Source organism: Sus scrofa, chromosome 4 (genome assembly GCF_000003025.6).
Source record: "Sus scrofa isolate TJ Tabasco breed Duroc chromosome 4, Sscrofa11.1, whole genome shotgun sequence".
Lineage (NCBI taxonomy): Eukaryota > Metazoa > Chordata > Mammalia > Artiodactyla > Suidae > Sus > Sus scrofa.
In genome coordinates this window covers 36339857-36357884 of record NC_010446.5, presented here as the reverse complement: position 1 = coordinate 36357884, position 18028 = coordinate 36339857, and the positions used below count along the sequence as shown (strand labels likewise).

Sequence of the window (18028 nt, the reverse complement as noted above, 5' to 3'; positions counted from 1 at the left end):
ATGACTTCACAAGTCATCACTCAAATGTATGATACACAATACCTCACTCCAGACAACAGACTCAAGTTGAGACAAATGTCTCTACTCAGTTATATGGTTCCCTGAAGACTGGCTGATGGAGACTCATGCAGAACCTAATTGTTTAAATTGCATGAAATCACATCAGTCATAGTTTTCATGAGCCTCAAGCACACATCCTCTAGTGCCCTCGGCAGAGCCGACAGTAGTGAGAAATGGACAGCGCGTGCCTTTTTAAATAAGGTATCAGACACTTGGCTCCAGGTGGCTGAGGCAGAGCCGAGCAAGGCCAGGGATGCCTGAGCAGGCTGGGCCTGTGCAAGGGCACTGGGCCACAGGGGTCCTAGAAAGCAGATGGTCACCCCATGCTCCCCTTTCCAAGCTGCAAGCCCTGATGCAGGGCCTGGAAGAAGGGGCACCTTTTTTAAACTGCATAAAGTACAGATAGGCCAGTGGTGGCCCTGCTGAAATGTAGACCCAGAATGGACTAAGTCTTCAATATTTTTTAGAAAATCCAGAAATTTATACTTTTATAGGCAATCTTCTGTTTTGTTTAATGTCACAGAAATATAATATATATTTTTGGGGGGGGTCTTTTTGCCTTTCCTAGGGCCACTTCCGCAGCACATGGAGGTTCCCAGGCTAGGGGTCTAATCAGAGCTGTAGCTGCCAGCCTACGCCAGGGCCACAGCAACGTGGGATCCAAGCTGCGTCTGCAACCCACACCACAGCTCATGGCAACGCAGGATCCTTAACCCACTGAGCAAGGCCAGGGATCAAACCTGCAACCTCATGGTTCCTAGTCAGATTTGTTAACCACTGTGCCACAATGGGAACTCCAATATCACAGAAATTTTTAAAAAGAAGGAAGGAGATAGCCTGTGGGGATCCACTTGGCTCCTGGGACACCATTTGGCACACCTGCTTTAGGAAAAGCAAGAATATCCCTTCTCAGTTAATTATGATGGCATCATGACTCATCAGAACTCATGAGGACTTTTTGCATTCACTTTTTTTAAAAATGGCCACACCACCGGCATACAGAAGTATGCATCAGGGACTGAGCTTGAGCCACTGCTGCGACCTACACTGTAGCTGCTGCATCACCAGATCCATTAACCCACTGTGCCAGGCAGGGGATAGAACCCATGCCTCTGCAGCTACCTGAGATGCTGCAGTTGAATTCTGAACCCATTGCACCACAGTGGGAACCCCTACATTCACTTTTTTTTTGCTTTTCAGGGCCTCACCCTTGGCAAATGGAAGTTCCCAGGGTACCCAACCGACTGAGCAAGGCCAGGGATCAAACCCACATCCTCATGGATATGAGTCGGATTTGTTTCCGCTGCACCAGGACGGAAACTTTTTTTTTTAATTTTTAAAGGATGATTGCTTCTCCCTCACTCACATATCCTAGGCACCCAGGACAGTCTCTGCCCTTGGCCATGCAGAGATAAGTACATGAACCAGTATCCACAACACTGGCAGGGGCGGGGGAGTACAATAATGGAGGGGGTAACAAAATACTGTGGGAACAGAGAGGGAAGAGGCATTTTCTTTTTTTTCATTTCTTTTTTGTCTTTTCTAAGGCTGCACCTGTGGTATATGGAGGTTCCCAGGATAGAGGTCTAATTGGAGCTGTAGCTGCTGGCCTACACCACAGCCGGCCTATGCCAGAGGCACAGCAACACCAGATCTGAGCCGCATCTGTGACCTACACCACAGCTCACGGCAATGCTGGCTCCTTAACCCGCTGAGCAAGGCCAGGGATCGAACCCACAACCTCATGGTTCCTAGTTGGATTCGTTTCCACTATGCCACGATGGGAACTCCGGCAAAGGAGCCAAGGAAGGCTCCCTAAAGGAGGCAGCAATTATGGTTCCTTCCCGTCTGATGGCTTTGGGCTGTGTTTTGAATCTCACTACCTCTGCTCAAATTCAAGGAATAATAATGGCACAGGTTATTACAACATCAATTACAGCTTTTTGAAGTCTTTGCCAGGCAAAGAGCTAAGGTTTGACTAACAGTCCATTAAAGCTGGGAGAAAACTTAGAGACCTAGTTGTCTCACTGCTTCACAGGAGATGCTGTCGTTCCAGTTCCAGAAGGATGAAGTGACTGGCCCAAGGTCATGTGCAAAGCCAGTAACAGAGCAAAGGACAGCATGCATTTTTGAAACTGCAATGCAGTATGCTTTGCATGAAGCTCTCTCTTCCCCAGCTATAAGCAGAGGAAATACCATTGATATCTCTCTGCGACCTTCATGAAAGTCCTTATTGAAGGACATTACAACTCCTTAAGGAAGACAGATAAAAAGCAGATTACAGTGTTCGTGGTTCCTCATTCTCACTACACTGTATCCCTGGAAACCCTGCCACCGAAACAATATTAGAATTAGGTGATGCATTCTCAACCAAGGACAGCAAACCAGACACAACTAATAATGTATCATAACAGCAAGGATACAACAGCGCTGTGCCTCAGTAAACATTTGAGACAGTAAATTATGTTCCAGCTCAGGTAATAGGGGTATAAATACACTGAACATGATTGTGCATGGACCGAAGTCGGATATGAGATAAGCTCAGAACTAGATTCTAGCCATATAAATGCAACAGTGAATATTAAACATTTAATGCTTAATGGATTGATTTGCCTTCTGAGAATTTAGAAGAGGTTTGTGGAAATTATTTACAAAATGGCCTTGGGTCTCTTAAAAAGTCACCTAAGGAGAAATGGGTATTATGGTTGTGACTTCTCCTGCGACATTAAGGCTGCTGGGGCTGTGTCTGCTCAGTCATGCACCCAGGTTCCCTGCCTCGTGTCGAAAAAGCCAAGGTCCCTGACTGAGGCTGGTGGTCTAGTGGGGGAAGTTTACACGCAAATGATGCTGTCTTTTGCCAAACTGAAGATCCTGTTGATTTTACGATACCATGTTTCTGTGTGAAACTAAGAAAAAACACTGCAATTCAATGATGACAGGGCCACGTGGCAGTCCTGTGTGGGCATGAACTGCTCACACCAGTCTCTCCAAGCTGGGAACTGCTTTCATTTCTTCTGAGGCATTTGGCAATTTCTTGCACCTTCAGTGGCACTGCTCAGCCTGTGCTAGGCAGTCCTTTTGCTTAAGCTTAGTATAAAACAGAGTGGTTTTCTCTCTCTGGGAACATAAAGCACTTGATTGTTGCTTTGCCAGGAAATATGGAACATGGAGCTGTGGTCATTTCTCCAAAGATGAACATCTGCTTTTCCAATATAAAAAGAAATCCTGCCACTCAGTCTTTGCCCATGTAAGTAATAAATCCCATTCCATGCAGAATCCTAGGACAAACTTTTCAAAGTAATTTTAAATTTCAATTAGACGCAACACATAGGTCAACAACACACCTAATGCACTGAAAGGGAAAACAGTACGAACAGCTATGTATCAGTCAGCTATTGCTGTGTAACAAACCACTCCAAAAATGAAGACTTGCTTAAAACAGTGCAATTTAAGTAATGCAATTACTTAAAACAAAAGCCACCTGAGGAAGTATGTGGTTTTCCTCTTGTATGTCCTTCAGTAAACCAAAGAGCCCAAATTCACCCCTTGACCTTTTTGCTATACTCAAAGTACTCCAGGACGTTCTATTATTATTCCCTTGTCCCCTTGCAAAGCTCATTGAAAGTAATGTCAGACCCTACACTTTTCCCCTCTCTTCAATTCTACCTCCTTAGTTTACAAAAAGCTAGAGTGTAGCAGCCTAGAACCACACTGCACAAAAGCCACCTGCAAATCAGTACTATTAAATCCCTCTTCTACATCCTCTATGTCTAAGGCTACTCAGCAAACTTTCTCTCTTCTTCTTCTAAAAATGAAAATGATACCAACTGCCTGACAGAGCTATGCAGCTTAAATGAAAAACAATGCATTTAAAACATTAGTACAATGTTGGGGCTACCAGAAGGCTTAATGCTAAGGTTATGCCAGGAAACAGTTCTAGTTTCTGGAGACACAGCAATGAACCAACAAATTCCTGATTTCATGGAGAAATCATTCTAGGAGAGAGACAGTAAACACAAATTATACATGCAGTGAAACGGTGGAAATGCTAAGGAGAAAATACAGCAAAATATGTCAGCATTTGGGGTTTGGTCTAAGGGAATGGAAAACCTTGGGAGGGTTTGAACGAGCCAGGAATTTGACCCACCACTCTGCTGCTTGAGACAAAAACATGGAATAAAGCCACAGAACTCTTTAAAAGAAGTTCCCAAACCTTCCTCCCAGAACTGCCAAGCCAGGCCTCCAAAGATGCTGAGTTATGGGGTGAACACTGGCAGGGGGGCTGGGGAAGCAGGCCGGAGGTGGGGTTTTGGGCAACCAGCGGCATGCATTTTGGAGGCAGCATCTGCTGACCATCCCCAGCTGAGCAGAACCGTCCCACCTTGAGTCAGGAAAGGAAGGGAGGCTGGACTCAAAGTTTACTTTTCTCTTTGTTGAAGGGCAGGCAAGACAGGACCAACTGTATAATCTGCAGAGCTGCATGCAAAATGAAAATGCAGAATCCTTTATTAAAAAATTATTAAGAATTTCAGAGTTCCCATCATGGTGCAGCAGAAATGAATCTGACTAGCATCCATGAGGTTCCATCCCTGGCCTTGCTCAGTGGGTTAAGGATCCAGCATTGCCATGAGCTGTGGTGTAGGTTTCAGACATGGCTCGGATCCCACATTGCTGTGGCTGTGGTATAGGCCAGCAGCTGTAGCTCTGATTAGACCTCTAGCCTGGAAACCTCCATGTGCTGCGGGAGCAGCCGTAAAAGACAAAAACAAAAACAAAAAACACAAGAATTTTAGGATGTGACAGTAGAGTGTTAAACAAGCCTGGGGCACTTCTGAGCAGGCAGGGCAGGGGGCAGTGTAGCCTCAAAGGCCAAGAAGCTGGCCCTGGTAGCTGGTACACTACTTGCTGGCTCAGGGAAAAAGAACATTATGCTAGAGATTTAGGGATTGTGTGACTTCAAATTATCAAGGATATGCTTTCCAGGCTCATATAAATTAGCCTAGATGATAGAGTGTCAGCTGCCAAGTCAGAGGGATTGTTCAAATGGAAGTAGAATTCTTTTCTCTCTAAGCTATACTTATTATTATTATTTTGCTATTTAGGGCCACACCTGCAGCATATGGAAGTTCCAAGGCTAGTGGTTGAATTGGAGCTGCAATTGCCAGCCTACACCTCAACCACAGCAATGCAGGATCTGAGCCGAATCTGCAACCTACACCAACAGCTCACAGCAAAGCCAGATCCTTAACCCACTGAGCGAGGCTGGGGACTGAACCCACGTCCTCATGGATACTAGTTGGGTTCGTTACCACCGAGCCACAACAGGAACTCCTCTATTTCTTTTTAAATTTTTATTTAGTTGTTATTTATTTATTGTGGTAAAATATACATAACATTTATCCTACTAACTATCTGTAGGTATACACTTCAGTGGCATGAAAAACACGGGCAATGTTGTATAATCATCACTGCTTTTTTTTTTTTTTTTTTTTTTTTTTTTTTTGGTCCTACCTTCTGCATGCAGAAGTTCCCAGGCCAGGGACTGAACCCTCGCCCCAGCAGTGACAATGCCAGATCCTTTACCTGCTGAGCCACAGGGGAACACCTACCACCACTGTCTATACCTAGAAGTCTTTCATTATCCCTAGCGAAAATTCTGTACCCATTAAACAATAAGTCCTCCCCTCCCCCTAGTCCCTGGTAACCTCTGCTTTACTTTCCGTTTCTATGAATTTGCCTCTTTGATGTATGGAAATAGAATTCTTTTTTTTTTTTTTTTTGCTTTTTAGGGCCACATCCATGGCATATGGAAGTTCCCAGGCTAGGGGTCCAATTGGAGCTACAGCTGCCGGCCTACACCACAGCCACAGCAACGCCAGATCCAAGCCACGCCTGCGACCTACACTGCAGCTCACGGCAACACCGGATACTTAACCCACTGAGGGAGGCCAGGGATCCAACCTGCAACCTCCTGGGCCCTAGTTAGATTCGTTTTCACTGCACCACGATGGAAACTCCAGAGGTAGAAATCTTAACTGCCCCCAATTTGGTCCAGAGGTTTCAAACGCAAATGGCCTCCAGTTTCCGGTGTCCTGCTAGCGCTTGGTTGCCCTCACCTGCATGTAGATCAAATCTACAGCTGCCTTGCAGTCCATCAGCCTGGAATCGAGGGACGGGTCCAGGTACCTGCATAATTCAGGAGCATTCAGTTAATTCACCGCATGGCTGATGAGCACACCTGGGAGCACGTGCTCTCTGAAGGGCTGGCCCTCAACTCCTTGAACCAAGGTCCCCTTTCCTAATAAAGCCACAGCCCTCTGCTTGCCTAGTCTTCCACTGTCCTTCCACCCCTCTGCTTCCTAGTGTCTTTATAGAGTAAGCTTTCCTGGTGGACTCTGAGTGTAGAGACGCAAAAAAAAAAAAAAAAAAAAAAAAAAAGGCTTAAGGGAGTGGTCCCCACTTCTGTTCACACTCAGGCTCACTCGTGGCCACAAAGTCCTCACGCCCTTTCTGCATTCACAATACTTGGCATGTCCTTCTGCCTTGAATCCACACCCATATTAGCACCCAGCACCCCAGCCACCTCATCTCTTGCCTGAGCTGCTTGGCCGCCCTCCTCAGCAGAATTTATACCTCTGTTGCGCTCCCACACTCCACAGTCCAACAGGAGTAGTCTTTGCCCAGGAACCTTTCGGACTGTGACAGTCCCAGGAGTTAGGGCATTTATCCTGCTCGCTTCCAAGCCCCTTCATGGGAGATCCCACGTTCACTTCCAGCTCCATCTCTCCCCTCCCTCATCAATCTCCTTCCCGACTTCTGACTTCTCGGCCTCTCCCTCGAGCCTCAGCCTCTGGTCCCTGCCTCTGGTCCCCACGCCACCGCAGGGCTGTGCTGCCACCCATCCTGTGTGCTTCCTGAGCACCCCGAGTTTATCCTGATGGCTGCTCTGATCAAGCTGATCTTGACACCAGGCATGAGCCCAGGGGCTGAGTCCTAGTCACACTTGCCCCTCTGGACTGTGGCAAACAGCAAGCCTTCGTGTCTAACAGATCCAGATTGCCAGGACAATCACAGTTACTGTGTCGCAGCTACTGTATGTTAAGGACCCACAGAAACCATCAGGAAGGGGTGTGCCGGGGCTGGTCTCTAACCAGTCCGGAGGCAGAGGTGAGTGGAATCGCTGCTCTCCACAGCGGAGGGGAAGTAGTCGATGGGCTTGGCATCAACTGGGCAAAGGATGAAAATGTCACTTGAAGATCATTGTCATTCTGAGGGGTGGGAGAAGCGACGGCAGCACTCCTGCTTCTATTCCATTTAGCTATTGGACCTTGCAGCCCAGGGGTTCTGTGTGGCAGGGGAGAGCAACTATTGCATCAGAGTTAGAGAGCCCCCAGGCCCATCCCAGACTGGGGCTCTGAGAGGCCAGGGCAGACCCCCTCGGGTCTGGAAGGAACTGTACCATCTTTGGAAAGATGCACCAGGGAATTCAGAGAAAAATTCCTAAAACCACCACTGGGCCTCACTGCAGGGCCTCACATGTCAGGAACCCCACAGCTCATGGCAGCCCAGCTAGCCTCCCTGCCCACAACCTGTAAGACCTCACTGGACAGAGAACCAGGCACCTGCAGGATCCTGTCTCCAGGCTCTCCCCTTCCAGGGACCTGGTCCTCAGCTCTGACAGCAGAAGTGGGACCTCCTTTCCTCCCAGTGCCCATGAGCAAAGGCAATCTGCCCAGATCCGGGATCCAGGCTTGTGACGGGGTAGATGTTTTATCTTGCTTGCACTTACCATCTAGAATTTATCTATTTAATAATGACATAGGCACGAGTTCCCATCATGGCTCAGCAGTTAATGAACCCGACTAGCATCCATGAGGATGCGGGTTCGATCCCTGGCCTCGCTCAGTGGGTTAAGAATCCCGCGTTGCCATGAGCTGTGGTGTAGATCGCAAATGTGGCCTGGATCCCATGTTGCTGTGGCTGTGGTGTAGGCCGGCGGCTACAGCTCCAATTGGATCCCTAGCCTGGGAACCTCCATATGCTGTGGCTGTGGCCCTAAAAAGACAAATAATAATAATAATAATGACATAGGCAAAGCCCAATTTCCAATTCCAGGTGAGGGACAGAATCCTCATCTCTCCTTTAATCTCAAGTTCTCTGGAGAGTTCATGGACAAAACTGTCTAAGCCTCAGGGTTTTTTTTTTTTTTTGGTTACTATTATCACCTTTATTATTATCAATATAACAATAAAAAAATGACCAAAATTTATTGCACATATGGGATTACTTTAACTCTTACTATAATCTTATGAGCTAGAGTCTATCATTATTATTTCTATTTTACAGATAAAGAAACTGAGGCTTCGAGAGCTTGAAGACCTTGGCTAAAGTTAATTCAGCGAAACTCTAAGAGGGCCGAGACTTATATTCACGTAATCAGATCCCAGAACAACTGTGCTTAGCCCCCGTTTCACTAGGCAGCTTCCAGAAGAATAGCTACTCCCTAACCTCAGACAGAACTACATTCTTCTCCCCTTCTCAGGGCTCCAGGCCACAGAGGACCAATTCTCAGACCGGCTCTGAACAGCAACATATGAACATCTAGCCTTGCTGGGAATCTCCGTCCAAAATTCAGAGTCACAGCCTGGAGCTCTAGCAAGTCATCACAAGGTCAAGATAACAACTATTCCTCCATTTCAAAATGCCTTTCTTTAAAGATCCTGGGTTCAGATTACAGAATAACTGAGCTGGGAGAGAGTGAACCAAAGAAGCAGTACGATACGGCCACGGTCATAAACACTGTGAATTCCGGATTGTAGGATGTGCGTAGGGGTTGGGTTCAGGGCGTTTCCTGCTTCTCACGGTTATTTGGGTTGCCTGCTCTCTACAGGACCCCTTGTTTCTGGGGAAATCTGCAGGGTCTTTTCCCCCTAGATTGAGTCCTATCAATCTAGGAAAATATAACTGGCTCTGGTATATATGCATGTATTGGTGGACTCCTTTAGGAATGTAAGCCAGATACAGAGAGTGGCTGAGTCCACTCTTTGTCATCATGGAATATTGCAGTTCAACAGATACATCAGACTTGCTTGTGACCATCGTCAAAGTCCTTCAATTGAGTAGTCAGTAATCTAGCCCCAAACAGCCTACAGCCTGCAAATCCTTACCATCACCTGCTTCAATCCCCAATCCCCCTACCCCAGCCTTGCCTTTGCGGCTGCCATCCTCACTATAACATCCATCAGGTTTTGTTTTGTTTTTTCTCTTTTTCTGTGGGCTTTTTTAAAATGATTTTTATTTTTTCCATTATAGTTGGCTTACAGTGTTATGTCAATTTCTACTGTACAGAAAAGTGACCCAGTCACCACACACACACACACACAGGTACATATTCTATTTCTCACACCATCCTCTACCACGTTCCATCATAAGTGACTAGATATAGTTCCATCCTTCACGTTTTTACTTGAGACCAGAGAAAGGCATCCTGAGCATCCTTTTCTTTAGGATAAACATTCTGAGTCATTCTCCCCACTGCCTCTTCTTCACTGCTCTCCTCTTAACCTTCCCCGAGCTCCTAGGCTTCCACCCGCTGACAGATCGTGAGCTGGATGTGGTGAGATTCTGACAAGTTCTGATCACTCCGAAGTGCCTGCTGTCACAGTAAACGTTCACTCACCACTTCCTGAGTCCAACCTTGCAGTTTTCTACTTGAGAGCTTCGGAGGCTGACATAAGGGAGTTCAAAGTCCACCAATTTTTTCATGACTAGAGAAGGAGAAAGATAATCTTACTGGTTGAAACAGCACAAAGAGTTTACATACTGTGCTTTACAAATGCTAAAATAAAGCATTACCATTGGAAGGAATAAAATCATAGTAATAATATTCTCTATGTGCATTAGAAGGTAATTTTTAACTTTCTGAAGTTCATTCAAAAAATAAGCAATATCTGAGAGTTTTTGTTGTGGCGCAGTGGAAATGAATACAACTGGTGTCCATGAGGACTCAGGTTCAATCCCTGACCTCGCTCAATGGGTTAAGGATCCAGAGCTGCTGTGAGCTGTGGTGTGGGTCGCAGATGCGGATTGGATCCTGCGTTGCTGTGGCTGTGGCTGGCAGCTGTAGCTCTGATTTGACCCCTAGCCTGGGAACTTCCACATGCCTCAAGTGAGGCCCTAAAAAGCAAAAGAAAGAAAGAAAGAGAGGGGGGGGGGGGGAGAAAGAAAGAAAGAAAGAAAGAAAGACAGACAGAAAGAAACTGAGGTCTGGAGAGATCCAGTGCCTTCATCAGCACACCACAGCTCGCAGGTCCTGGTGGCCAAGTGACAGCCAAACTCCTTAACTTCCACCTCCAAAGCACCTCCCCACAGCTTCTGAGAACATATATAAACTATTCTGAGATAACCAATACCATCTCTCAACAAATAACTGGTAATGCCTAGAAATACACTGAAGAGAAAAGCAAAAGCTATATGAAACACGACATCAGTCACTATGTCACTGCACATATATACTTTTTGGTCGTCAATGGTTGTATCCTTTTTTAAAATTTTTATTAGAATATAGTTGATTTACAGTATTGTGTCAATTTCTACTGGACAGAATAGTGACCCAGTCATTTTACACACACACACACACACACACACACACACACGCACACATTCTTTTCCTTATACTATCTTCCATCATTTTCTATCCCAAGAGATTGGATATAGTTCCTTGTGTGGTACAGTAAGACCTTATTGCTTATTATTCAACACAGTTCTGCAAGTCCTAGACATGGTAATCAGTAAAGAAAAAGAAATAAAAGGAATCCAAATTTGGAAAAGAAGAAGTAAAAATATCACTGTTTGCAGATGACATGATACTATACCTAAAAATTCCTAAAGACACTACCAGAAAACTGTTAGAGCTCATCAATGAAGTTGGTAAAGTTTCAGGATACAAAATTAATACAAAACTGTTGGAGCTCATCAATGAATTTGATAAAGTACACTCACATTGAAAGATCAGAAAGAGAAATTAGGGAAACTATCGTATTTATCATCACATCAAAAAGAAGAAAATACCTAGGAACAAACCTACCTAAAGAGACAAAAGATCTGTACTCTGAAAACTCTAAGATGCTGGTGAAAGAAATCCAAGATGACACAAATAGATAGAAAGATATACCATGTTCGTGGACTGGAAGAATCAGTATTGTCAAAAGGCAATCTACAGATTTAAAGCAATCTCTATCAAATTACCAACGACATTCTTCGCAAAACTAGAACAAAATATTTTAAAATGTGTTTGGAAACACAAAAGACCCCAACAGCCAAAGCAATGTTGAAAAGAAAAATGTAACGGAGGAATCAGGCTTCCTGACTTCAGACTATACTACAAAGCTACAGTCATCGTCCCAAATATATATTTTTACAGAATCTAAGAATTTACTGATATTACTCACATTTTATAGAAAATACTCCTTGGGAGTTCCTGTCGTGGCTCAGTGGTTAAGGAATCTGACTAGGAACCATGAGGTTGAGGGTTCCATCCCTGGCCTTGCTCAGTGGGTTAAGGATCCAGCGTTGCTGTGAGCTGTGGTGTAGTTGCAGATGTGGCTCGGATCCCATGTTGCTGTGGCTCTGGCGTAGGCCGGTGGCTATAGCTCCGATTAGATCCCTAGCCTGGGAACCTCCATATGCCGTGGGAGCAGCCCTAGAAATGGCAAAAAGACAAAAAGACCAAAGGAAGGAAGGAAGGAAGGAAGGAAGGAAGGAAGGAAGGAAGAAAGAAAGAAAGAAAGAAAGAAAGAAAGAAAGAAAATACTCCTTAACAAGGAGGTAAGTTGGTCTCATGGAAGGTCCTGATGCCAGGAGCCCAGCACCAAGGGGGTTGTGGCATGACTGGTGGCCGGCAGTCAGCAAAGGGATAAAGGAACACCAGCCAGGAGGACTGGGGCTCGAGGAGGCACAAGATGAAGTGTAGTTACTAGAAAGAACTGGTGTCTTGCTCCTGACCATGCTGCCTCTCTGGTGCTGCTCACCCCCGCTCATCCTGAACAAAGGCACGACCTCCCATTCCCAAGTGTCCAGGGGCCCAGAGTCTAGTAAGGACCGGGGCACATGGGGGTATTCCCTTGGGGGTGACTGGCCCCTCAGCTGCGACCCCACATCTTCTGGCGGAGCGCCTGCCCACATCTGCCCACCTGTCTCAGGCTGCCCTGCATTCCTTTCCTCCTTCTTACCAGACAGCTTGCCCTCCTTGCCAAACCGAATGAGAAATAGGCCGAAGTAGCCCACCAGCTCCCGACGCAGTCCAATTTTGTGTGACACCACCTTTACCCAAAGACAAGAAAGAAGAAGGAGAAGTTAGGCGTGTTGGTCATGCACGCTGTGATGTGCAGAATTTCAAACTGTTTAAACATCAATAAAAAGAGCTTTAAGTGACTAGTGGGCATTAAAAGAAATCTTTCCCGCAACTAAAAAGGATACATATTCATTTTAGAAAATTTAGAAACAAAAAACTGCAGTGAAGAAAATAAAAGTCAGTCATCAGGTCTCCCCGCGCCCCCCACACTCCACCTCCAATAGACATGAATGAACTGGCCCAGCTCAGAGTGGTTCAGTCCATCTCTGAGGGGTATACGTCCTCCAGATCTGTTTGGTCTTTCTTGTCCACTAGAGGGCAGCAGCCATTCTCCGTGAAGCCCAGTCCTTCTGTGATACTTGGCCCTGGGGCCCACACTCCAATTTACCTTCCTTCCCCAGAAGCTGGATTAGGGACGTTCCCTACCACTTGGCTGGCATATAAAAGTATACAAGCCACTGTCAGTCTAGGACCCCCCAGGCCTGCTTCTCTCTGATGTCTGCTGTGATGGTCAAGTTTAACGTATGTGGTCTTTGCTCAGTGAAACCTCAGCTCGCAGGCACAGGCTACCCTCATTTCTTTTTTTCTTTTTTTTTTTTTTTTAATTTTTAAAAAAATTATAGTTGAGGAGTTCCCGTCGTGGCTCAGTGGGTAACAAATCCGACTAGGAACCATGAGGTTGCGGGTTTGGTCCCTGCCCTTGCTCAGTGGGTTAACGATCCAGCGTTGCCGTGAACTGTGCTGCAGGTTGCAGACACGGCTCGGATCCTGCATTGCTGTGGCTCTGGCATAGGCCAGAGACTACAGCTCCGATTAGACCCCTAGCCTGGGAACCTCCATATGCCGCGGGAGCGGCCCAAAGAAATAGCAAAAAGACAAAAAAATAAATAAATAAAAGAAGATTTAAAGAAAAAAAAATTATAGTTGATTTACAATGTTCTGTCAATTTGTGCTGTACAGCAAAGTGACCCATTGCTTATTCCTCTTTGATCTTAACCTCAAATGGTTTTCAGTTCAACAGCAATGACTTTGTTTTTACCAACTGATCATGAGGCTGTAATCTCGTAACATTTCACATCCATCCACCCTGCCCTAGCAGACATTCGGGCTTCCACAGACTCGCTCCCTCCCATCCAACCAGCCCCACTCCCCCACGCCCAAGGCTGGGTTCCTGGGTGATTTCTTTGCACGCCTGGTCTTCACTGCTGGATCACCTCTGCCACACACGACGGACGGTCCGCCTGTACAGCTCTATGTGTGAGCGAACCTTTTAAACCAGGCTCCAAGGTCTCAAGGTGGCAGTTGTATAAATACCAGGCTCAAAGGGGTACTTTTCTTGTCTGAGATCTGTAAATTACCTTGTGAGACAGTCTAATTAGGTGGATGGTATGGGTGGGGGTTATCAGTACAGCACTGAAAATACAGAAGAGCCTGGGAAGTTTGCACAACTTTTACTCCACATTTATCCCCACTCTCCTTCTTTCTACCTAACTCTCTTCCCCAGGCTCTTGCAAAAACAAACCAACCACCAAAAAACAAATAAACAAAAACCCAAACCAAAATACAGGGCTCCTCTGGCTGGTTGGGGGGAGCTGAGGGTGCACCAGTGGTAACAGATTACAAAGTTATCTTTTCCTAGAGTAAATATGACCCATGTCCATTCAAATTAGATTTCTCTCTTCTCTGACTCATTCAGTGAAAAGAGCAAGCTTACTTGCCAAGGAAGACAGAGTAGGAAAAAAAGAAAACAGAGATGCCTCCTATGATCTATAAAGACAGAAATACAAACACCTTGTTTTGAGAGGAGAACGCATTATAAAAACAGACACAATAGTCTTTCTCTCTTAACAAATGTTAACGATGCTTCAAAACTCAACCACCACCCCCGTAAAACCACATTAGCGCAAATGCAGAGAAAACAAAAAAGGAGATTTTAGTTTGTAGCTGGTCCTTAAAAAGCCTGCAGGATGGCTGGAGACCTGAAGTGAGTGCGGCGACAAGTATGCTTGAGAAGATACAGACAATGATTTTTAATTACAAAATGTAAATGACATTTTTAAGCAGGGGAGAGGATTTCCCAGGCGGGGGAGAGAATGCACATCTGTGCTTGACCAAGTGCTCACTTTACCTTTTATGGAAACTCTTTGACTTCATTTAACCTCCAGCGCCAGTAAAGTCTGTGCCGCGGGTTTGAATTTCCCACAAGCCAATGTGATGGAAGAGGGGAAGTACATTTTTCTGAGGTTAATGTACTCATATTAAACTCGGGCTCTTAGTTACAAGGGAACCTGGACTAAACAGGTGGCATCATGGAACCCCAAACTTACTGCCCTTCTCTGTACTTATTCAGCATCCCCTCTAATATCTAATATCAAGAACAACACCAGACAGAGTTCCTGTTGTGGCGCAGGGGTTAACAAACCCAACTAGGAACCGTGAGGTTGCGGGTTCGATCCCTGGCCTTGCTCAGTGGGTTAGAGATCCAATGTTGTCGTGAGCTGTGGTGTAGGTCACAGACACAGCTCAGATTCCGTGTTGCTGTGGCTCTGGCGTAGGCTGGCAGCTACAGCTCTGACTGGACCCCTAGCCTGGGAACCTCCATATGCCGCGGGAGCAGCCCTAGAAAAGACAAAAAGACCAAAAAAAAAAAAAAAAAAAAAAAAAGAACAACACTGGAATGAAAGAACAAATCCAGTCTCTTAGGCTAGAACATGACAGAAGATAGTATGAGAAAAATAATGTATACATATATGTATGACTAGGTCACTATGCTGCACAGCAGAAATTGGCACAACACTGTAAATCAACTATATACTTCAATTAAAGAGAAAAAGTTAAAGGGAGTTCCTGTTGTAGCTCAGTGATAACAAACTCAACTAGTATCCATGAGGACGCAAGTTCGATCCCTGGCCTCCCTCAGTGGGTTAAGGGTCCAGGGTTGCATGAGCTGTGGTGTAGGTCTCATGGGCAGCTCAGATCCTGACTGGCTGTGGTGTAGGCCAGCAGCTGCCGCTCCAATTCAACCCCTAGCCTGGGAACTTCCATATGCTGTGGGAACAGTCCTTAAAAAAAAAAAAAAAAAAAGTTAAAAAGAACAATACCAAAAGTGATAAAGAACTATAACTGCCACTGCTGATGGATCATGAGCTGTTTCTATAATTACTTAGACAGCGTCTCAAAAAATTAACTTACCCAAACTCACACAGCTAGGACATGGCGGCGCTGTAATTTGAATCCAGGACTTGCCCTAACCGCAAGAGAGAAGAGATCCCAAGTTCCCACCAGCAGCCGACTTTAGCCACAGGCACGTCTAGGTTGGCCAGCGAGCCCAGTGTGTGAAAAACATGTTAATACTGCTGACCCCGGGCAGGTCAGGTGCTTTCCAGCTCTCCAGAGGCCAACCATTTCCAAATGACCCGACACCCTACGGCTGCAGCCCTGACTCACCTGCCTGGCCCCAGAGGCATCTGAGTTTGCGTCCCCTATCCTCATTATTGCTTTCTCCTCCTCCTTTGGCGTGTCTGTCTCTCACTCTGTAAGTCCTGGGAGGGCAATTTAGGGAACTATTTTCTGTGTTTTAGGGGCTCTTGGTATAAATCCTCTCAAGCATTAAGCATCAAGGGTCTTTGGTGCTTTCTGGAAAGATCATCCTGGAAATCAGTAGAGATTAGCAAGACTGGAAGCAGGGAGACTAGTTTGGGGGCTGCTAGGGGTATAGGGATGGAGGAGGAGGGATCAATAGGATACTTGGGATGTCATGTTAGCAGGATACAGGGATGAAGGCGGAGAAGCCAAGGGTAACTTCTCAAAGCTTGAACTCAGCAACCAGGTGGCTTGGTGGTACCAGGCAACCAGGTCACAAACCAGGAGTCAAGGAAAGGCTGTAAGCAGTGACTTTAGTAGGAAGAAAGTTCAAAATTAATCACTAATCGAGTAGAACAAGGGCTAGACAACGGGTATTTCCTCATCTAGGGATGTAACCAGGAGGGCATGAGCAGGCTGGAATCTCCAGGCAGGGAAGAGGAGCGATGAATGACGCAGGGAGGAAGCCCCCAGGGTCTCAGGGAAAGGCGGGCTTGGGAACCAGGAGCCCAACAGGGAGCACTTCTGGTCATCCCGCTCAGGAGGCGGCAGACACCAGGATCCCAGCACCAACTTTCCATCCTTGGAAAGGTCCTAGAAACTGTCCCATGCCCTCCTGCTGATATTTTCTGGTTCTCCCTCGTATGTTTCTCTGAAGGATTAGAACTTGGGAAAGAATTTCAATCTAAAGTGGAACCAGAGGATAAAAGATGGAAAAACCCCACAACAGGAAGACAAAGCTTAAGGACTAAGAAGCAGATTTCCCAAAGACGCCCGAGTCACAGAAACATGATAATACTGGAATTTTTTTAGACGATAGGGAAATGGTCTGGGGTTGCCTCATATCAGCCTCAGGAAATTCTGCTTACGGTTTCCAGAGACCCAAACAAGATACGACCCAGGTCAGGTTGGTCTCACAATGTCAGTGGAACTGAGCTTTGTTTGTGTGGCTGGACTGGCTTGGTCTGTTCGGGGAATTTTCAAATCCAGTCTCTGTTTGTTTTCATTTGAGTAGATTCTCACTGAACTCTCTCCTCTTTACATCCTCTTCCCGTAAGTCCATCCTGCCCCAAACCCTCAGCGGATGCTCTTGCAGCCTCTCCAGCCAGCAGGTCCCGAATGGCAATTTTTCTGGCAATATCCAAATACACACGTCTTCTTGACCACTCTGAGCTGCCTCATTTTACCTTATTTCAGTTGACAAACGCATCCAAGGAAAGAGGTCTGGGAGCCAAGCATGGAGCAGTGTGTGGGTAAGAAGATACTGTCTTCTCTGCTGCCCAGCTCCCATGGAGGAAAGGCCTCAGGGGCAGAGCTGGGAATGGGAGCATCCAGAGAAGGAAGGGTGCTTTCTGGCTCTCTTCCTCTGAGTCCTCAGAGAATGGACTAGAACTCGGGCCTGGTCCTATGGACCCAGAATTAGTGCCAAGTGTTGATTTCAGAGGTTTTCCCTGTGAGGGAGGAGGGACCACTCTTTCTGGATTTGAGAACCTCACTGTTGCTCTCTGCCAGACCCTATTGCCAGCCCACCTAGGTAGACTCATGTGGGCTCCATCCTCCTTCCTGCTCCCAACCATGGACATCCCATAATAAGGCACTTTGCATCTTTGCAGGGCACTTTCCTGGCTGAGCTCCATGGAACCAACAGCAGCCTTAGGAAGGACCTGGAAAGCTGATGCCCACAGGGGGGAAAAAAAAAACAAAGAGAACCTGGGGATTGGCTGTAGCTGAGATTCTTCCATCTGTCTCTCAGAAATGCCAGCCTCTCTACAGATAAGTCAAGTCACTGTGTCCTAGTCTGTGCCTTCAAACAGAATGACTCCTGAATTCAGTTCTGAGGCTGGAGTTTAGATAGAGCTTACCTCCAGGACTCTTTCAGCAGTATCCGATGTTAGAATTTCGACTTTAATGCTCCTTTCATCAGGCAGAAGTACATCCAAAGGCACTTTCTTGGTAGTGATGCTGAATGTGTCCTGTAAGCAAAAGGCAGCACGGTTAATTTGGGTGCCCTTCTGTAGGGCGTGTCACAGCGGG

At 46.2% G+C, this 18028-nt stretch overlaps 1 protein-coding gene across 3 annotated transcripts in view; it reads right to left on the bottom strand.

The window, feature by feature from the left end:
• SNX31 (sorting nexin 31) overlaps window positions 1–18028 on the bottom strand; it is an 86902-nt gene that overhangs the window by 32330 nt on the left and 36544 nt on the right. For all 3 annotated transcript variants that reach the window (XM_021089041.1, XM_021089042.1, XM_021089043.1), the window contains exons 5-8: window positions 17857–17967; window positions 12291–12381; window positions 9740–9827; window positions 6177–6246 (exon numbers count right to left, since the gene is read on the bottom strand). In XM_021089041.1, the coding sequence (XP_020944700.1) occupies window positions 6177–6246; window positions 9740–9827; window positions 12291–12381; window positions 17857–17967 (360 nt within the window). The remainder of the gene's footprint in view (window positions 1–6176; window positions 6247–9739; window positions 9828–12290; window positions 12382–17856; window positions 17968–18028) is intronic.